Below are 22,951 nucleotides of genomic sequence, written 5' to 3'. Positions count from 1 at the left end.
AAGTGAGCAGTAATGGACAAACGGGTGTTGAGAAGCAGTGTATGAGCATATGTTTGAGTTTGGCGTGCTGATCAAATTGGTTTTACCTAAGTTAAGTTTAATGTGTTCATTTACACTTCTGTAACCATGGTATCAGTTGGAGAACAAACACTACTCGTGCTCTTTTCAATTAGAATTTCAGCAAAATGTTACATTCTGGTTGACCATGAGCAGCTGGTCACTGCTCACTACAAAATCACAATTATCAGTGCAATGGAATATTGGGAATGTGCATCCATACAATGTAGTCCAAATACATATTGCCATAACTCCTTATCGAGTCGTTTCCTTTGCAGTGTCAAGCACAGAAGCTGTAGAGGGTAAAAAATAAAATAATAGAATCACATTTTGTCACGTGCCGAATGAGGGGGGGGGGGGGTTCCGCTATGTGTGGATGCTGCCTTTTCAAAGGGAAACCAGAGTAGGGTGGTGGTATCTGGGCCAGTTATTAATAACAGCACAGAGAGATGGGTCCTTTAACCATCTGCCAGTTATTACACATCTCCCAAACACCACCATACCTATACAAATGAAATCACAACGTAAATGTAAAGACTACCACGTTGGGTAATACTGTACTTAAACTGATTGTAGGACATTAACTAAAGTTCACTAAACAAAGCCCCACTTCCTTGTGATTCAGCTGTCTAGCCATGTATACAGAAACAGAGAAGGCCTGGTGCAGTGGGGGCTCATGCAACAGCGGCTGAGTGGTTGTGTCAGTGTGTAACATTATCCCCGGTCGGGTCTCATGACTGCAGTTCTCCAGAGCCAAAAACAAGAAAGCCAGAGGTGAGACTGCTGGGCTTATTTGACATAAGGTAAGCTGGCTGGTTGTGTATTTTTAACATGCACAAGGGTATTCTCATTCCTTAATTTCAAAACTTGGAAATGCCAGTCCAAATCTGATTATGTACAGTTCATCCAGGACATTGAGACAGGAGGACAATCTGCCAGGACTAGATTACCAGCAACTTTGCAATTTTCCATTTGTTATTGAAATAACCTTGTCAGTTTTCAATCTCTTTTCACACCATGAGTAAACATGAACATGACACCAAGTGTTAATAAAAACATTTATTGGTTTCCCATTTGTTCTAAGCACCTTTGACCCATCCCGTCTTTCCCTGGTTCCACACGTTCTTTAGACCCTCTATGATCAGAAATAACCACGCTCCACAAGACAAACCAAGAAGAATGAACACAGAAAAACATCAAGCCAAGAGGCGTAGAAATCGGAGGGGACTGACGTCAGTGAATTCTGACAGACATTGAATAAGTTGTTCCAGAAAGCAGTGGTAGAAGTGCAACAGCTGCTATATAGTATGTTGTGTTGATAAACATAAGCACAGGAAAAGCTGCTATGTGCCTGCAACCAATATCTGCTGCCTGAGAGCAAGCTTGAAAACAGTCAAAGCAAACACCCCCTAAACAGCAGAAAAAGCCCATATAAAAACAGGCAATAGATTTATTTACAAGAATAACTTTCAAAACGACATGTAAAACAGAAAGATGTAATGAGCGAGGTTGGAATCACACAGCTGTATGACTGAGCCAATACTTTTTGAAAATAGCTCATTCTTTCAAGCTATACATAACTATATACAAAGTATACATTAAAACCACAAATTATTATCTTTATACATTAGAGGTTTATCATTCAACACCCAAAAAAGGACAAATCTAACAGAGGTTTTACTATTGCTAAGAACTAAGGATTATAAACCAACAAGTGCTCATTTTGAAGTAGCAGCAGCTCGATCACTGTATTGGCTCAGTCATACAGCTGTGTGATTCCAACCTCGCTCATTACATCTTTCTGTTTTACATGTCGTTTTGAAAGTTATTCTTGTAAATAAATCTATGTGCTTATGTTTATCAACACAACATACTATATAGCAGCACTGAACATAACCTCTCAGGCCTTATTGCTTAAGTATAGTGTATGCTATATGACCATTATACTACGGCTAAGGGCTGTTCTTAGGCCCAACATAATGCCTATACAACAAACCACCAAGGTGCCTTATTACTATTAAAACTGGTTACCAACGGAATAATAGCAGTAAAAACAAATGTTTTGTCATACGCGTGATATACCACGGCTGTCAGCCAATCAGCATTCATAGCTCGAACCACCCAGTTTATCAACAAAATTAAGACAGGACCTCAGATACACAGCCCCGACTGCACACTTATGTCCAAGCTTGCATTCATGTACATACTAAAATCAGAATACCTTGTCCTCCCAATCCTTCAAAGATGACAGGTCTATGTTATTATTAAATCAGACCTTTGGGTACTCCAAGCTTCAATTCAGAGCTCTATCATATACATCCTACCCACACAAATCCCACATTACAAAAGGTGCCCAGACAGAAATTGAAAGGAAAGAATGTAAGACACGATTGAAAAACAAAAAGGTTATTTTGATCATAGAGGTGTGTTCAAGGTTGAATCCATTGAAGTCTGGGAATCAAGCCAGACAAATGAATGAAATCTATATATATTAATTTTAAATAAAAGGGGGCAGCACCCTTTCTTTCCTGATTTGCATCCTTCTTCAGCGAAATTAAACATCTTCCGTGGAAGTTAAATACTTTTACAGAGAATGACCTTTTTCTTTACTGGAGTGTTCTTGGGAGTGAAATCAGAATGGTTAGTGACATTGGGGGAAATGTATAGATAAATGGGGTGAGGGTTTCAGGCAAAAAAATATATATGTTTCCCGATTTTAGATTTGGCCAGGCTTTCCAGTCAATCAAAGCTTCAGCAACTAATACCAGCAGAATGTGACCAAAATTAAAAGTAACTTGCTTCCTTATTAATTGTGCTTGCATTTTGAAGGGGTTCATCTTGATGTCAAACTACCACAATTTAAAATCTCAATTGATGACCATTTGGCATGTCAATAACTCCCCACATAATTCTATGTTTACGTGGTCTGGAAACCAAATGGATATGCTCCAATAGTAAAACAATAGTAAAACAGTATACGAGTTTGGATTTCATGCTACTTTTTATGCCCCTTCACATCTTCAATCTGTTGGTGGCCCTGTCCTCCCAGGCACATGGGGAAATCTGATGATGCTACAAGACCACATTAACCTACTGTGCTGTTATTGTCTTGAGTCAGGAACAGAGGTAGGTGGGAGCTCTGTAGTAATGAGGTGGAGTGACAGACTGGGCAACCCAGGCCTGGCCAGCATACGAGAGGCATGGGGTTAGCAAACACTGGACATAAATTAAAGTAGCTGTAATCTCTAAGCAGGTGAATTGTATATACACTGAGTGTACGAAACATTAAGGACACATGCTCTTTCCATGACAGACTGACCAGGTGAAAGCTATTATCCCTTATTGATTAACTTGTTGAATTCGCTTCAATCAATGTAGATGAAGGAGATGAGACAAGGTAAAGGATTTTTAAGCCTTGAGACAATTGATACATGGATTGTGAATGTGTGCCATTCATAGGGTGCATGGCCAAGACAAAAGATTAAATGCCTTTGAACGGGGTATGGTAGTAGGTACCCGGTGCACTGGTTTGAGTGTGTCAAGAACTGCAACACTGCCGGATTTCTCTCGCTCAACAGTTTCCTGTGTGTATCAAGAATGGTCCACAACCCAAAGGACATCCAGGCAACTTGACACAACTGTGGGAAGCATTGGAGTCAGCATGGGCCAGCCTCCCTGTGGAATGCTTTCGACACCTTGTAGAGTCCATGCCCTGACAAATTGAGGCTGTTCTGAGGGAAAAGGGGGTGGGGGGGGGGGGGGGGCAAACTTAATATTAGGAAGGATTTCTTGTTTTTTTACACTCAGTGTATGAGTTTCGCATCTCTCTTTATCTTCCAAATGTGGAGGCATAGCAGGGATATATAATATAGGATATCTATGAATACCTAACAGTCTCACACCAAACAATGTAAATATCAAATGCCCTTTTTGGGGATTTTTGATTAATAATAATAAATTAAAAATGTGTACTGTCTCTTTGAATCTCTTTCATGGGGATGGGGGCGAGGTCAGCTTTTATTTGTTATTTCCTCCCTTCTCTCCCTCTTCAGCCTGACTTGCTGGCCCCCACCAGGGTCATGAGTCCGTCCGTGCTCATGGACTTGGGGCGTTCCAGGGGGAAGCCCAGGGCTCGGCTCCAGATCAGCTGGGCCAGCACTCCCAGGGCTCGGGACACGCCGAACAACACAGTGTAGTAGTTCATCTCTGTCATCCCATAATACTGTAGTGGAGAGAGGTCACGGGGAAGGCCAGGGAGAGGTCAAATATGTTTTGTTACAGAGGGTCAACAAAAATGGAATGATTAAAAGACTAAACTAAAACACACAGGTGCTGTGTTTTGTGATGCTTATAATTGAAGTATAATTGTAATGCTGACTAGTCAAAATACATTTAGAATGCACTTTCAAATTCAACTTCCATCAAAGTTTCAGAATGGATCTGCATTACATTGCAATACGTAACATTACAATAGGACATTGTTGAGCAGAATGCCTGAATAAAGAATATTGCTTACCTGCAGCAGCACTCCACTGTGGGCATCTACGTTGGGCCAGGGGTTCTTGGCCTTACCCTGCTCTAGCAGCACTGGGGGCACGATCTTGTAGAGCTGGTGCACCAGCTTGAACATGGGGTCATTGGGCAGGTGCTTAAAGGCAAACTCCTGCTGGCATTGGTACCTGGGGTCAGTCTTCCTCAGGACAGCATGCCCGTAGCCTGGCACCACCTACGGCAGAGAGAGAGGGTGTGAGGAGTAGGGTTGAAAACTTCCCCCAAATCTCCTGTGTTCTTCAGAATCCCCGTTCCTGATTCCCAGAATCCTGGAGAACTAGGGACTTTTTGGTAAGATGCGTCGTAATAGTGAAGCCAGACGCACTCTTACCCTGCCAGACTTGAGTGTGTTCCAGATGTAATCCCTCATCTTCTCATCAGACACCTCCCCTCCCATCTCCTTCTGCAGGGCCGTCAGCCATACCAGTACCTCCTGTAGGGCACACAGAACACACTGTTATAACCTCAGCAAGTCAAACAGAAACTCTATAAAAGCACTGTTGTGCTAATGTTAAGGAAAAGCCAGTTACGCCAACATGATTATCGTTCTGTCCATCCATGTGACTGTGCAGAGCAAAGGACAGGATTGACACAGACCTGGTTGGCCAGCCCATGCAGAGGTCCAGCCAGCCCGTTCAGAGCAGCACTGAAGGACAGGTAAGGGTCGGACAGAGCACTGCCCACCAGGTGACTTGTGTGGGCGCTGACGTTGCCTCCCTCATGGTCACTGAAACCAAAAGGGCCACATTCATTTGAATATATAGTAATTCATTACAAAGTTGTACCTCACATTATTGATTACTACTAACAAACATTTATACAGAGCCATATTGAAATACAGACTTATCCCCCCCAAAACTGTAGAATAATTCTAATGCAACATAAACACTAGGGGGCAGAGAATTTTTATATTTGAGGGTTTCACAATTCTCAGAATTTAGTGGCAAAGGGGAAGGAACTACAGCCAAAAAAATAGACAAAATGGCAACCCCCCCCAAAAGTAAAATAAATCAATGACTTATAATGGTTAATAATATGAATACCTGGGATTTATAGAGTGCTTTTCAATGACGCAAAGGCACTTAAACTGTAATTATGCTTAATATATAAATCCTTCAAGGCTGGTTTCAATGGAGATTCTTCAGTGGAGATTCTTAACCTGAAACTGGCCCATAGTAAAATACCTGTGGATGGTGAGGTAGAGCCTCATAAGTTCAGTGAACTCAGCAGAGTTGCTGTAGCCCAGCATGTTGGCGAAGTTAGCGGACCAGTCCTGGTTGGAGTCAATAGCGCCAATGCTGCTGCCCTCACGGTACAGGTTACGGTAGATCTTAGCAGCAACACATGGCAACTTGGCAATTAAGTCCATGGAGTCCTCATAGATGAACTGGAATAGAGTAGATTAACTGAATAGATGAACAGGAATGGAGTAGATCAACTGAATAGAGAAGGGTAGGTGGTTTAATCAATAGTCAGTAGACTGTCTCCCACAGGATCTCACTGAAAGACATGATAAATCCCACACACGATTACCTCGGTAGGTGATTTCCTGTTGATGTTTTGGTCTGAGTTTTTTCAAGTCTGTTGAACTCTGGGGCTGTAATTCCCTGCTCTACACAAACAGTGTGGTTGTGTTTCTATTTACTTAAATTTAGCCTCATCTTTAACCAGGAAGTCGAGGAAGAGATGAATATGCTCTTGTTCAAGGAAGACCTGGTGTGCGTGTTAAAATTCATATTTAAAAGAACAGACACTTGAAAGGTACTTTAAAATAAGTCAAGGTTTAGTGAAGACGACTCATTGATCTGGCATCACACACTGGTTTAATGCCTTTTACCACACCTCTGCCTGTACTGCATTGTCGTGTGAGGAATGCAGACCAAGGTTCAAATCATATTTAAAATCTTTCAAATACTTTGAGCGTCGACTTTAGCCTGCCTGAAGCGCCAGATGTGCAAGGTTTACACCTTAATGGATATTCTGTTTGTTCCATTTCACCAGTCACGCTCAAACACAGAAAGCATTTTTTTAAATGTCAAATACCATTTGAACCCAGGTCTGTGAAGAATACATGATGAGATCTGTCTGTGTGTGACTTACCTCCCAGTACTTGGCCTTGTTGACGCCCTCGGAGTAGGCCCGGGCAAAGCTGCTCTCACTGTTCAGAGCTGTGATAGCGGCGCTGAACTGGGACATTGGGTGAAGGTTGGTAGGGAAGTTATCTAGCATGGTGACGACGTGGGAGGGGAGTGCTGCCCGCTTAGCCCATTCTTTGGACAACCAGCTCACCTGGAGAGATGCAAACATGATCGGTGAGTACAAGTAGGGCCTATAAAAAAAAATTGAGCCAGGAAATGTTCTTCAAACCCAAACATTATAAATCCCCACCACTTTGCTATGGTTGTAGAACTTCAATGCCTTCCTCCTAAACCATAAAGAGTAGGTGTCCAAACTTTTAACTGGTACCATAAAAATTGTAATATAGGAATTCCCTCCAGCTGAGCCATATTAGGGTGGAATTAGACCTCATCTCATGGTGGCTTCAAGAAAGAGCTGCAGCAAACACCAAATGCCAAGGATGTGTATTGGAGTTGAGTTGTTGCAGTAATACCCACAATTTGTGGCCCAAAAACGAGAAGCCAGCTTTGTAGTGGGAACGGTTTGTCCAGTTGGAGCGAGTGGATTGGATGAAGGGGACATCTACTGTATGCAGTGCTCATTTAACCACGGAGGACTTTGATAGCTATAACCAGTGGAAGGCAGGCTTCGGAATGAGTGACTGAAACCAGGTGCTGTGCCGAGCGTGAATGTTAAGTCAGCAACCTCTGTTCCCTACCGGTACATCACGAGAGTCAGCAGTAATGAGATAAACCGGGTAAATTCAATGTGGATTTACCTCCCTATATCGCTATTGGATTAGCGGACTCCCTCAGGCTGGTGAAAAGGCCTTTTCCTCGGCTCTTCTTTGGTCGTTAACTCAGCTGTCAATCGGTAAGTCGCCACGCTCTACTTTATACAGTGGGGCAAAAAAAGTATTTAGTCAGCCACCAATAGTGCAAGTTCTCCCAATTAAAAAGATGAGGCCTGCAATTTTCATCATAGGTACACTTCAACTATGACAGACAAAATGAGAGAAAAAAAATCCAGAAAAATCACATTGTAGGATTTTTTATGAATTTATTTGCAAATTATGGTGGAAAATAATTATTTGGTCACCTACAAACAAGCAAGATTTCTGGCTCTCAGACCTGTAACAACTTCTTTAAGAGGCTCCTCTGTCCTCCACTCGTTACCTGTATTAATGGCACCTGTTTGAACTTGTTATCAGTATAAAAGACACCTGTCCACAACGTCAAACAGTCACACTCCAAACTCCACTATGGCCAAGACCAAAGAGCTGTCAAAGGACACCAGAAACAAAATTGTAGACCTGCACCAGGCTGGGAAGACTGAATCTGCAATAGGTAAGCAGCTTGGTTTGAAGAAATCAACTGTGGGAGCAATTATTAGGAAATGGAAGACATACAAGACCACTAATAATCTCCCTCGATCTGGGGCTCCACAACAAAGAATGCCGAGTTGCATCCAAAGAACACCATACCTACTGTGAAGCATGGGGGTGGAAACATCATGCTTTGGGGCTGTTTTTCTGCAAAGGGACCAGGACAACTGATCCGTGTAAAGGAAAGAATGAATTGGGCCATGTATTGTGAGATTGAGTGAAAACCTCCTTCCATCAGCAAGGGCATTCAAGATGAAACGTGGCTGGGTCTTTCAGCATGACAATGATCCCAAACACACCGCCCGGGCAACGAAGGAGTGGCTTCGTAAGAAGCATTTCAAGGTCCTGGAGTGGCCAAGCCAGTCTACAGATCTCAACCTCATAGAAAATCTTTGGAGAGAGTTGAAAGTCAGTGTTGCCCAGCAACAGCCCCAAAACATCACTGCTCTAGAGGAGATCTGCATGGAGGAATGGGCCAAAATACCAGCAACAGTGTGTGAAGACTTACAGAAAACGTTTGACCTTTGTCATTGCCAACAAAGGGTATATAACATAGTATTGAGAAACTTTTGTTATTGACCAAATACTTATTTTCCACCATCATTTGCAAATAAATAAATTAAAAATCCTACAATGTGATTGTGTACCTATGATGAAAATGACAGGCCTCATCTTTATAAGTGGGAGAACTTGCACAATTGGTGGCTGACTAAATACTTTTTTGCCCCACTGTATCTGTTAGATTTATATATATTTTTCCTGCTTGTGCTAGAATAGTTGGTGTTGTTCTCTGGCTTACCACTTAGCTATGTTGACCGTGGTGGTTGTCCAACTAGACTAGTTAGCTGGCTATGCTAGCAAGCAGGCTAAATAAGTAACCTTAGCTGGCTGGCTAAGATAACTGCATATATGGCAACATTATTTGATAATTGTTTAGATGGTGTTATATTTGTTCAAAACTTGTTTACTTTAAATGTTTCTGTTAGCTAGGTGTTGATTGCAACTGGCTGACTCATGCAGTGCTAACCTAACGTTAGCAGGCTAGTAGGGCTAACGTTAGCAGGCTAGTTGGCTAGCATCTTTGCAAGCTGATTTCTATCAATAAATTCATACATTAATTGAGTTTGAAGTTTTTTTTATTGAAACATTTTATTGAAACCAGTAGTTATGAAGGTGCAAACGATTAGATTTCATTTGAAGTTATTTCTGTTGAAGTTTACATTATAGGGAATCGGCTGACTGGCTGGGTCCTCCATATAAAACGTCACAACCCACAAAAAACACTTTACCGGCATGACTTCAGCATTCTGATCAGTTTTATGTAATAACTTAAAAAAATAAAAGTGAGGTCTAACATTGTATTAGAACTTTACGTGCGTATACTAATGCAAATCCATCTTACATGTGGTTATGTTTATGCTACCCTTTAACCTCCTTTCCACTTGACCAGACTAAATCTTTACATTCAGTTTAAATTAGCCCTAGCCCCATCTCACCTGTTCCTCTGTGGGGACCTGTCCTGTGACCAGCAGCCAAAAGAGGCCCTCAGGCAATGGCTCCTGACCTCCTGGAGCCTTGGGCAACAGCTGCTGACACTCTGGAATGCTGTAGCCACGGAAGCGGATGCCCTAAAGACAAATTTGACACAATTTAGATAGTACTTTCTCAAGGCACTGACACCCCTTGACTTTTTCCACATTTTTTTGTCTTACAGCCTGAATTTAAAATGGATTAAATGTAGATGTTTTGTCACTGGCCTACACACACAATATATATAGAAGAGGAAATATGTTTTTCGAAATTTACACAAAATCATTTAATAAAGAAAAACCAAAATGTTATACGTATTCAACCCGTTTGTTATGGCAAGCCTAAATAAGTTCAGGAGTAAAAAATAAAAAATTTGCTTAACAAGTCACATAATAAGTTGCATGGACTCACTATGTGCAACAAGTACAATTATCTATAAGGTCCCTCAGTCAAGCAGTGAATTACAAGCACCGATTCAACCACAAAGACCAGGGAGGTTGTTCAATGCCTTGCAAAGAATGGCACCTATTGGTAGATGGGTAAAAAATAAAAATAAAAATTAAAGAAGACCCTTTGAGTATAGGTTAGTTATTAATTACACTTTGGATGGTAACTCAGTTGCCGGAGGACGGAAACTGCTCATGGCTGTCACCCTAAGGCCAATGGCTGTGATAGGTGAAAACTGAGGATGGACCAACAAAATTGTAGTTACTCAACAATACTAACCTAATTGACAGGGTGAAAAGGAAGCTGTACAGAATTTAAAAAATCCAAAACATGCATCCTGTTTGCAACAAGACATTAAAGTAATACTAGAAAAAAAATATGTCAAAGCAATTACCTTTTTGTCCCGAATACAAAGTTGTTTGGGGAAAACGCAATACAACTAATTACTGAGTACCACACTATGTTTAAAGCTGCATCATGTTATGGGTGTGCTTGTAATTGTTTATTTTTTATCCTGAAAAACTCCCCAGTCCTTAACAGAATGGAGCTAAGCACAGGCAAAATCCTTAAGGAAAACCTGGTTCAGTCTGCTTTCCAACAGACACTGGGAGATTAATTCACCTTTCAGCAGGACAATGACCTAACAGACAAGGCCAAATCTACACTGGAGTTGCTTACCAAGAAGACAGTGAATGTTCCGAGTGGTCGAGTTACAGTTTTGACTTAAATATACATGAAAATCTATGGCAAGACCTGAAAGTGGTTGTCTAGCAATGAACAACAAACAATTTGACATAGCTTGAAGAATTTTTTAAATAATAAAGGGCAACTGGTATACAATCCAGGTGTGGAAAGCTCTTAGAGACTTACCCAGAAAGACTGTTGTCACTGCCAAAGGTGCTTCTACAAAGTATTGACTCGAGTGTGAATACTTATTTCTGTATTTCATTTTCAATAAAATGTGCAAAAATTACTAAAAACATGTTTTCACCTTGTCATTAAGGGGTATTGTGTGTAGATGGGTGAGAATAATTGTTTATCAATTTTGAATTCAGGCTTTAACACAAAATGTGGAATAAGTCAAGAAGTCTGAATACATTCTGAAGGCACTGTAAGTAACCATATGGCTTATCTACGAGGTCCAAGATTGCTCAGCTTGACACATCAATTATTCTGTGGGTGATACTGTTTAGTGGATTATTTGTGTTGTGACGGCAGGAAACACACCTCATCAGGATCCAGCACTGAGGTCTCATACACCAGACCCTTCATGCCCCTCATCCCACCATAGACCTATGAAACAACAGAAATTACACTCTGTACAGAAAGCTCAATATAGGTTAGATTATTTCTCTCTGATCAAAGTCCAGAAATAAGTGTCTCAATTCAAAATGTGTAAAGATGACCCTGATCTTAATTAATCTGCATTCTTCATAGTCATAAAAACTAGGCGAAGATGTCATGTGAATGATAAACGTGTGGATGACATTCACTGTAAGAGCTAAGGTGTGTGTAACCCTGGAGTGAGTCTGCTGTGATTTCTGGTGTGGGAGGCAAGAGCTGTGACTCAGCTTTATATTTCAGTTATTTTTTGTTGCATTAGTCCGCTGTTGGTACACGTTAATAATGATATTCAAAATGTTTTGAATATCAGCAATCAAGTTTTCAAGAAGCAAAGTGTTATCGGACACATGTGGCTGTGCTTAGCTGGCAGGGAACAGGCTGAGTAGTGGTACATTACATGACCGCTAGTATGCTAAAAGGGGGATAGATGAGGGGCAACATCAGACCCAATCACGTAGCAGCCGGTTTATAATACAGTAATGTGAATCCCTTTCTACATATTGATAAACTAAAGACCCTCACCACACATAATTTTGTTAATGGAATTTTGAAAATGATTTTACCATTGCTTTTCTGATCTTTGTGGTGTATCACAAAAGTCAGAGTTAAACTAAATCTTTAAACCACTTATTAATATTTGGAGCATGATGGCTGGTCGACAAATCACCCTCAGATGATTCGTTGAGAGCCCAGAGACAAAAGTACAAAGGTCTTTTATAGCCAAGATAGAACCCTTTCAACCCACATGACGAACAGATGTATTGAATGGGTCACAAGGTTAAGATTTGTATAAAAGATACTTATAATTCACAGCAGACAATATCTGCTGTAAAAACAGTTTTCATTGTGTAGAGACCAGTGTCTGGCCCCCTAACTCCATACTGGAGCCATGTTTCTATTCTATACTGTACCAGTGAGACATTAACTCATGCTCTAATGCAGTATCCCCAAAGACATCATAAATCTCCTGTCAGTTATCTCCCAGAGGCCCATCCTCAGTAGAACACACAGACGAGTATTCTAACAACCCCTTAATCTATTGCATAAACAACCATGATGCAATAAAAGTATAATAACATAATCTTGCAATTTCTCTCAAAGTGGTTTATTTCTACATTAAAAGCCTTTGATTCTCTTGTATGGTTTTTACCAACATTATGTTCTGAGATAATGAATATGGCTCAATTACTTACCATATCAACAGTGATCGATCCAATGTTGGTTTTACCATACTGCTGTTTGAAGCTCTTGATCCTACTTTGCTCTTTTGGGATGAGGTCTGATAGAACATCCTTTAAATTCTGCAAAAACAGACGTGTCTCTGAAAGCTCAGTCAAAATAAAATTAGCTGAAAACCAGCCTATTAAAAAAAAAAGGTTAACTTCAGAGAACCTAGTGAAAACTGTGTGATAACACTGCCAAGTCTGTGTTAGTTAAAACAACCATTATATCCAAAACATTTGAAAAACACAGGCTTATAAAGTTATCAGCATGGTCCATAATAGCAAAGAGAACAAAGAAGGAAATGTTTTGTCAATCCCTATCAATATCATGCTTCACCAACAATTACGTTAATAATGAGCAAACTGACAATGAGTGGCCTGGAAGAGGTGGTCAGAGTACTTACTGTTGATGAGCTGGCATGTCTGGATGCCACAATGACACATGAGGCATTCTGCAGAGAGGAAAATGCAAGCATCAGAAAACATGAGCCTGATGGAGGGTCTGTGGTCAAAACAGAGACTTGGTTAGCACGGAGTGTAAAGGAGGTATTAGAGAAGCTTCAAATTAGCTGCGTAGCACAACTGCACTCTGATTTCCAATACCTGCAGCTAGACTACTAGAAATAGGCCTAATTTAATCATTGAGCTGATAGCACCATGAAATCGTGATTTCTCGCCGCTTCTCAGTTAGCCTAAATATCCAACCCCATAGACTCAACATCAACGACAGAGTGGGAAGATCGGGTAATTGGTTCTGTATAGATAACTGCTATCTGGTCCGGCAATCCGCAATGTCTGCCTTGACTGCAGATAACAGAGGAGACCATTATACTGTTGTCAGAGGTAAATGGGAGCAGCTGGTATAATGAAAGAAAATGAACCTAGAGGGTTTATAGCAAAAAGCTAGCAATATTTCTCAATTTCAATTAACCATAATGTATTTGTTTCTCCAGCTATGGCAGATGACCCTAAGGACTTGGTCACTAGAACTAGGAGATTGAGTCGGATTAACAGGAATGCTCGAGTAAATAAATAAAAATACAAAAAAATCAGCCCAGGCAGGGTATGAAAGTTCTTGACTGGATGCCAGTAATCTTGTAGCTTAGCAGGTGATTACTACCAGTAGTCTGAAACCAGACCAGAGAGGAAGAGGCGAAGAGAGAGGTTTCACTCTCGCAAAAATAAGTCCAAAATAAGCCCAATGCGTTTCTATGGGTTTGTTTTTTTATTTAAGCTTGTCACCTGCCTTCCTGCCTTTGGGACAACGGCTCCCATTGTTAGGGCAAAGACATGAGCATCTCGTCATTATATACAGATCTCTGACCAGACTCAGTCAGATTGTCAATGGAAGGGGGATGGAGCCAGGGCGTCAACGCAAGGGACATCTGGCAACAAGATTCCCAAAAAACACGCCACTTCGATACAGCCACAACCGGAAGTGACTTTTCATAGTAGGTTAGGATAATTACATTTGGCAGATTAGTAAAAGTAGGTTAACTCTTTTGGGGAAGGAGGCAGCATTTTCACTTTTGGATGAATAGCGTGCCCAGAGTAACTGCCTCCTACTCTGTCCCAGATGCTAATATATGCATATTATTATGAGTATTGGATAGAAAACACTGATGTTTCTAAAACTGTTTGAATGACGTCTGAGTATAACAGAACTCATATGGCAGGCAAAAACATGAGAAAAATCCAACCAGGAAGTGGGATATCTGAGGTTTGTAGTTTTTCAAAGCTTGGCCTACCGAATACACAGTGGGATATGGATAAAGTTGCACTTCCTACGGCTTCCTACGGCGCCTCATGAAGATGGATTACTGGGCTGAACACACTAACAACAAGTGGCTATTTGGACAGCAATTATGGACTTTATGGAACAAATCAGTCATTTGTCGTCGAACTGGGATTCCTGGGAGTACCTTCTGATGAAGATCAAAGGTAAGTGAATATTTATGGTGTAATTTCTAACTTCTGTTGACTCCAAAATGGCAGATATTACTCTGGCTGTTTTGGGTTCTGAGCACCGTTCTCAGATTATGCTTTTTCCGTAAAGTAAAAGAAAAATCTGACAGTGGTTGCATTAATTAGAGCTAAGGCTACTTTTTTCAACATTTTGTTAAAAATCGCGCAACATTTCAACGTCCTGCTACTCATGCCAGGAATATGCATATACTATATGATTAGTATGTGTGGATAGAAAACACTGAAGTTTCTAAAACTGGTTAAACCACGGCTGTGACTATAACAGAACATGTGTCTCGGGGAAAATCCCAAGGAAAACTGATCACCCAAAAGAAAAAAAATATCAATGCGCCAGTTGCCTGTATTGTGTATGGGAAGAGAAAATAGATGGCTCCCAGTTGACAATTCCTACAGCTTCCACACGATGTCTCCAGTTTTGGCAATTGGTGTGACGTTATTCCTTGGTTCAACGAAGAAGAGGCACTTCCTGTCATCACTGCATCACAAAGGAAGTTTTGGTAGAGAGAATATCGACCATCGTCTCAAGACTTAATGCTATTTAATACAGATCGCCCCGTAATGAATTTGATCGTGTATTAACGTTTACTAATACCTAAAGTTGGATTACAAAAGTAGTTTGAAGTGTTTTGTCAAAGTTTATAGGCAACTTTTTTAATTTTTAAAAATAATGTTGCGTTTAGAAACTGTGTTTTTCCTGGATCACACAGTCTTCATAAATGGACATTTTGGGTATACAAGGACCGATTTAATCGAAAAAAAGACCCAATTGTGATGTTTATGGGACATATAGGAGTGCCAACAAAGAAGCTCGTCAAAGGTAATGAATGTTTTATATTTTATTTCTGCGTTGTGTAGCGCCGGCTACGCTAATTATTTTGTTTACGTCCCCTTCAGGTATTTCGGGGTGTTGCATGCTATCAGATAATAGCTTCTCATGCTTTCGCCTAAAAGCATTTTAAAAATCTGACTTGTTGGCTAGATTCACGAGTGTAGCTTGAATTGAGTACCCTGCATGTGTGTTTTAATGAACGTTTGAGTTTTAACGAGTGCTATTAGCATTTGGCGTAGCGCATTTGCATTTATTGTTGGCAAGGTGGGACGCTAGCGCGTCGGGTTGCCCAGAGAGGTTAAGGAGCAGAATCTTTAATTCTGTGAATAACAGTTGTATCTTTTATCAATGTTTATGAGTATTTCTGCAAAAATCACCGGATGTTTTCAAATCAAACATTACTGCACGTAACGCACCAATGTAAACAGATTTTTGGATATAAATATGCACTTTATCGAACATATGTATTGTGTAACATACTGTATTGTGTAACATGAGGTCCTATGAGTGTCATCTTATGAAGATCAAAGGTTAGTGATTCATTTTATCTATATTTCTGCTTTTTGTGACTCCTCTCTTCGGCTGGGAAAACGGCTTTGTTTACTTGGCTATGACCTATCATAATCATATGTTGTGCTTTCGCTGTAAAGCATTTTTTTTTTTTTATAAATCGGACACGATGGGTAGATTACAGCAAATGAAAGATAAACATCTTGTTAATGTGTGAAAGTCACATATTTCTAAAATATTTTGTTAGCGGAACGCCTGCCCTAGAAAAGGATTTATTAAGGTTAACAAAAAGGGTTAGGAAAAGTTTTCGGTTTAGCAAAAACCTGGGACGAAAAGTCACTACCGGGCGTAGCATGTGTTTTTAGGGAGTCCCATCTGGCTACGTTCCCTCTGGGTGGAACTCTACTTCAGGTGTGGGTAGCCTACCTTCCCATAGCAGCTATAATCCAACGTTAAAACAGTGATCAATCATTAGATTTTTAATGGAAGGCCAGCATCCCAAAGTCACCTATTCACTATTGACGTTGAGACTGGTGTTTTGCATGTACCATTTAATTAAGCTGCCAGTTGAGGACTTGTTTCTGTTTCTCAAACTAGACACTAATGTACTTGTCCTCAGTTGTGCATCGGGACCTCACTCTTTCTATTCTGGTTAGAGACAGTTTGCGCTGGTCTGTGAAGGGAGTAGTACACAGCGTTGTACGAGATCTTCAGTTTCTTGGCAATTTCTTGCATGGAATAGCCTTCATTTCTCAGAACATGAATAGACTGACGAGTTTTAGAAGAAAGTTTTGTTTCTGGCCATTTTGAGCCTGTAATCAAACCCACAAATGTTGATGCTCCAGATACTCAACTGGTCTAAAGATGGCCAGTTTTATTGCTTATTTAAAATCAGGATGACATTTTTCAGCTGTGCTAACATATTTGCAAAAGGGTTTTAATAAATCTTGATGGGGCTATGGGAAATACTGCCCCCTTTTGGATGAATTGTGTGCCCAAAGTAAACTAAAAGAAAAACTGTCAAAAATTGCTAATATATGCATATACTAATTATTATTGAATAGAAAACACTCTAAAGCTTCTAAAACCGTTCGAATTATGTCTGTATGTAAAGCAGAACTCACAGGGCAGCCTTAGTCCCAAACTCTCTCCCCCTCCTTAGAAAATTCCTCCAACTTTGACGTCATCGCCCCCACCCTTGCCAACCAGCTATGGCTCTGGGAACAGTTTCTATTTCTTCAGCGCGCTCCCGTCTTACAGTGAGACGTGCAACGGAGAAAATAGCACAAGCTTTGACTGCTTGGTGGGCCAAATACTGAGGTGTCACGAGTTTTCAGGAGCGCGCTCTGGAAAAACGGACGTTTTTTTCCAAACTGGTTGAAGTGAGTTCATTACGTTTGATTTAATCGCCAATTGTTTTGTACGTTAAAAAACATCCTAAAGCTTGATTCTGCATTTAGTTTGACCAGTTTAATCGACATATAATATGTAAATTTGAAGTTTTGATGCGCAATTTTCGTGATCAGAAGTCCTTTTTGGGGTAATTCACCTGAAGATGTTAGCTTTCGCTAATACAAAGACACACCAACTGCAACCAAACGTTATATTAGGTAAGTATAACTCCTTCCACGGCATTCTTGTTGAAGACCATCAAAGGTAAGGGAATATTTATGTTATAAAATTGTATTTTTGTCGAATCCAACATAGTAGAGAAATAATGTTAATGGCTGAGCGCCGTCTCTGATTATTGAATAGTGAACGTATTCTGTAACGTTAAAAATAAATGTAACACAGCGTTTGCATTAAGAAGAAGTGTATCTTTCTAAATATATGTAGAACATGTATATTTAGTCAAAGTTTATGATGTTTATTGCTGTTATCTGGCGTTAGCTGCTGGAGATATTTATAATTTCTCCGGTCATTTCTGCTGCATTTTCTGAACATGGCTCAATGTAAATGGAGATTTATGGATATAAATTGCATATTATTGAAAAAAACATAAATGTACTGTGTAACATGTGCTATTACTGTCATCTGATGAAGATTTTCAAAAGGTTAGTGAATTATTTTTCTTTTAATCCTGCGTTTGTGATTGTGCTAATTTGCATAGCCATGTGGCTACATATTGTATGTTTCCCTAGTGGTGGTTTAACATAAATATGTGCTATGTTTTCGCTGTAAAACATTTTAAAATTCTGACATGCTGGGTAGATGAACAAGGTGTTTATCTTTCATTTAAGCTATTGGACTTGTTAATGTGTGGAGGTTAAATATTTTTAAGAATATTTTTGCTTTCCCTGCGCCACCGTTGTGGGCTGAAGGGGGGGGGGGGGGGGGGTTCCCAGTTGGGAACCCGTAGCCCCATCAGGTTTTAATAGTAATTTACTACATTAACAATATCCACACTGTATTTCTGATCAATGATATTTGAATGGACAAAAAAATAAACAGCTTATAAAATAAATTAAAACAAGGACATTTCTAAGTGACACCAAACTTTTGAACGGTAGCGTGTGATTAATATATATTTTAAATGGCACAGGAGACACCCGCCTTAGTCACACCCATCTCAGTGAACCAATCCTTTGCGGAGGCCGCTTGGATGGCACAGTCCAAGAAGGGGACTGTACAATTCACATTCATGTGAATTCATGTTTCATAAGTCAAGTGTGTGAATTGTTTGCTATCACCAGTAGTACATTTACCTAGTGGTTAGCGTCTGGCCAGTAACCGAAAGATCGAATCCCCGAGCTGTCATTCTGCCCCTGAGCAAGGTAGTTAACCCACTGCTCCCCAGGTGCCGAAAACGTGGATGTCGATTAAACCTGTTACGGCTAGACGTTCCGGAACATCCGGTGAAATTGCAGAGCGCGATATTCAAATTAAATTTTAAATATTTAACTTTCATAAAATCACAAGTGCAATACACCAAAATAAAGCTCAACTTCTTGTTAATCCAGCCTCCGTGTCAGATTTCAAAAAGGCTTTACGGCGAAAGCAAACCATGCGATTATCTGAGGACAGCGCCTCATCATACAACCCGGGAGGTGCGACACAAGTCAAAAATAACTATATAATTCATGCCTTACCATTGAAGATCTTCTGTTGGCACTCCAAAATGTCCCATAATCATCACAAATGGTCCTTTTGTTCGATAAATTCCTTCGTTATATCCCGAAGTGTAAATTTATTTGTCGCGTTTGATTCAGAAATACACCGGTTCCAACTCGCCCAACATGACCTAATAAGTTACCTGTACACTTGGTCCAAAAAAACTTTCCTAATCCAACTTTAGGTATCCCCCTTTCCGTTACCATTAATTCCTAGGAAAGCTAAATATACACTAACTGTACACTATTTTTATCGGTTTTATCACATTTGCAGCCAATAGTATTTTTCAGTTACAACACTTTTCTGGCATCCTCCTTCTGATAGTTGTTCATAGATGCTAGATTGCCATGTTACAGCGGTTCTAATTGGCTATATGGCCGTGTGTGAATCCTAACGCTATAAAAAGGTGTATTCATTTAACCTTTTATTTTATGAAAAATAATTATAGATTGTACAGTACAGAAGCAAACTTCCAAAAGGTTACCAAAACCGTATCGCAAGCAAGGATTATTAACGTGTCGACAAAGTGCTGGGACTATTGTACACAGTTCCACAATGTCATCAATGCTTCAACTGATAATCAAAGAGGGAGCCTTCTTTGGTGAACGAGAGGTACATCTGTCTGAGGATTGAAAATTAACAGTCCCTCAAATAAGAAGTCACAAGTTGATGTGATTTGTCAGGTTACAATCTAGTTACAGCCGGTGTTCCAAGGACACTCAGACAGTCTTACTACTAACCAGGGAGGTAGTTGCTTGGAAACCCAATGGGCAGAAATGAGTATTTGAATCAGGAAAGTTCTCAACTTCCAGAATGTCAAATAAAATTAGATTTTAACGTACTTTGCCTGTTGTCCTTGCAGTTGGTCCTTTTGGCGGTAAGAGACAATATATCCACAGGAAAGTATAATTACATCAACTTTTGAAAGTGCTGGTAGTGCTCAGACTTCTATCACCTGAAGCATATGCACGAGCCTCATGTCTACTTGCCAAGCTCCTGCACGTATTTACATGGTTCTGTACATGCTTCAGGTGATAGAAACCTGAGCACACTACCAGCTTTGAAAAGTTAATGTAATTCATATTTCTTGTGGATATTGCTTCACATTCCTACCGCCAAAAGGACCAACTGTACAGACAACCGGTAAAGTTTGTTAGAATATAATTGTGTTCAACATTCTGGCTTGTAGAGGTCGTTAAAGGAAACTTTCCTGATTCAAAACACTAATTTCTGCCCGACATTGCATTGAATTCTATTTAACGTTGGGTTTCCAGGCAAGAGGTAGCAGTGGCACCCAGGAATCAACAGACCTCTGTGGAATGCATGAAATCAAGAAAGAATTCAAAACAGTGTGTGTTATTGAAACTTCAGTGTTGCACATGCATAGACTTATTACATAATTGGATAGTTAACTGGCTAGGTATACTGAATAAAGATCAACACAATATGCAACAACTTCAAATATTTTACTGAGTTACAGTTCATAAGGAAATCAGTCAATTAAAAATAAATTAGGCTCTGATTGATGGATTTCACATGACCGGGAATACAGATGGTCACAGATACCTTCAAAAAAAAAGTAGGGGCATGAATCAGAAAAACAGTCAGTATCTGGTGTGAACACCATTTGCCTCATGCAACACGACATCTCCTTCGCATAGTTGACCAGGCTGTTGATTGTGGCCTGTGGAATGTTCTCCCATTCCTCTTCAATGGCTGTGCTAAGTTGCTGGATATTGGCGGGAACTGGAACGCGCTGTCGACACATCGATTAAGAGCATCCCAAACATGCTCAATGGGTGACATGTCTGGTGAGTATGCAGGCCATTTTCAGCTTCCAGGAATTGTGTACAGATCCTTGCGACATGGGGCCGTGCATTATCATGCAGAAATATGAGTTGATGGTGGCGGATGAATGGCATGACAATAGGTCTCAGTATCTCTTCACAGCATCTCTGTGCTTTCAAATGGCCATAGATAAAAATGCAATTGTGTTCATTGGCAGTAACTTATGCCTGCCCATACCATAACCACACCGCCACCATGGGGCACTCTATTCACAACGTTGACATCAGCAAACTGTTTGCACATAACATACACATTGTCTGCGGTTGAGGAGTTGGACGTATTGCAGAATATTTTAAAACGACATTGGATGCGGCTTATGGTAGAGAAATTAACATTCAATTTTCCAGTAACAGCTCTGGTGGACATTCCTGCAGTCAGCATGCCAATTGCACACTCCCTCAAAACTTAGCATTGTGTGACAAAACTGCACATTTTAAAGTGGTCTTTTATTGCCCCCAACAAGATGCACCCGTGTAATGATCCTGCTGTTTAATCAAGTTCTTGATATGACACACCTGTCAGCTGGATGAATTATCTTGGCAAAGGAGAAATGCTCACTAACAGGGATGTAAATACATCTTTTTAAATAAAATAAGTGTCCACAAAATTTGAGAGAGAAGCTTTGTGCATATGGAACATTTCTGGGATCTTTTATTTAAACTCATGAAACACAGGACCAACACTTTACAAGTTGCGTATATGTATGTATATATATATATTTTTTTTTTTCCAGTGTAGATTGCGACATAAATGGAGACTTGGCAACAATACAGCAACCGGAAATGAACAAACCTATATAGCCAATACAACAAACTAACGTTAATAGTTAAGACATGTACTTATGAATGGAAATGTTAGCGCTGAAGGTCAAATGAGGGGAAGTGGAGGAGCAGGTCAGCTAGCCAGCCAATTAACTTGCCACTGCTGACAGTAGGTAGCTAATAAGACTATGCATTATGTTGGATTATTTAAACAAGCAGTTTAAAATAACTTCCATGTGAGAGGAGGGATAGCTAACAAACGTTAGGGGCGGCAGGTTAGCCTAGTGGTTAGAGCGTTGGACTAGTGACCGGAAGGTTGCAAGTTCAAACCCCCGAGCTGACAAGGTACAAATCTGTCGTTCTGCCCCTGAACAGGCAGTTAACCCACTGTTCCTAGGCCGTCATTGAAAATAATAATTTGTTCTTAACTGACTTGCCTGGTTAAATAAAGGTAAAATAATTTTTTTTAAATCTCCTGTTAACGTTATCCGTCACTGTCAACTGGCTAGCTCGCAGCTAACCTAAAAAACGTCGAGAAACAGTAGTGCCAACCATCGTTGGTAAGCTTCAAAACAGTCTGGCGATGTGTAGCCACTAGCATACATGAATGCGCTTAACTACAACCGACATTTTTCCTGGAGAGCGAGCAAGCCGGCTAGCTAGTTGTTGAAGTTTACTTGATAGTTTCTAGCAAATTAACGTTTGCAATGACGCCCACTCTACTTCGAAGAGGCTCCTTGCCTCGGCTTACCTTTGACTGAAGGAGTCTTGGCGCAAGCCTGCTGATACTGGTAGCCAGAAAGGACATGATGTCTGTGGGAAAATATATTTATTCTGAAAGACAGTGCCCAGCGAAGCTAGTTGAAGGTGCCCCTACAGAAAAAGCACGACTGAAGGTTGAAGAGGGATTCGGGCCCGCAAGTAAGCGTATCGTTGATTGGATGGTGGTTGCAGGGAAATGTATCCTCATTGGCCAGTTGAAACGAAACGATTGGCTAAGGCAAACTGAAGACTGGGATGGAAACTCATTTCCGTTTCATCCGTCACACAATTTAAATGAATTATTTCTGGACATGACCATAAAAATTACAGGTGTAGATCGGAAATAATTTGATAAATATCATCAATATTTTACTTTTGATACTTAGTATATTTTAGCGATTACATTTAGTTTTGATCCTTAACTATATTTAAATCCCAAATACTTTAAGTGAAGTAGTATTTTACGGGCTGACTTGGTTGGCCCTGTCCG

At 40.3% G+C, this 22,951-nt stretch overlaps 1 protein-coding gene across 1 annotated transcript; it reads right to left on the bottom strand.

Moving 5' to 3' along the window:
* Nucleotides 1-1,101: 1,101 nt before the first annotated feature.
* Nucleotides 1,102-22,635, bottom strand: LOC135504165 (citrate synthase, mitochondrial-like). Its single transcript, XM_064922500.1, has 11 exons — nt 22,451-22,635; nt 13,059-13,106; nt 12,625-12,732; nt 11,315-11,380; nt 9,607-9,738; nt 6,709-6,897; nt 5,793-5,995; nt 5,206-5,335; nt 4,940-5,041; nt 4,574-4,783; nt 1,102-4,279 (listed from the first exon to the last, which is right to left on the bottom strand). Exons 1-11 carry the CDS (start codon nt 22,505-22,507, stop codon nt 4,106-4,108), a joined length of 1,419 nt encoding a protein of 472 aa, XP_064778572.1. The 5' UTR covers nt 22,508-22,635; the 3' UTR covers nt 1,102-4,105.
* Nucleotides 22,636-22,951: the final 316 nt, after the last annotated feature.

The sequence above is a fragment of the Oncorhynchus masou genome, chromosome 18 (assembly GCF_036934945.1).
Source record: "Oncorhynchus masou masou isolate Uvic2021 chromosome 18, UVic_Omas_1.1, whole genome shotgun sequence".
In the NCBI taxonomy this organism is placed as follows: Eukaryota; Metazoa; Chordata; class Actinopteri; order Salmoniformes; family Salmonidae; genus Oncorhynchus; species Oncorhynchus masou.
This window is presented reverse-complemented; position numbering and strand designations above follow the sequence as displayed.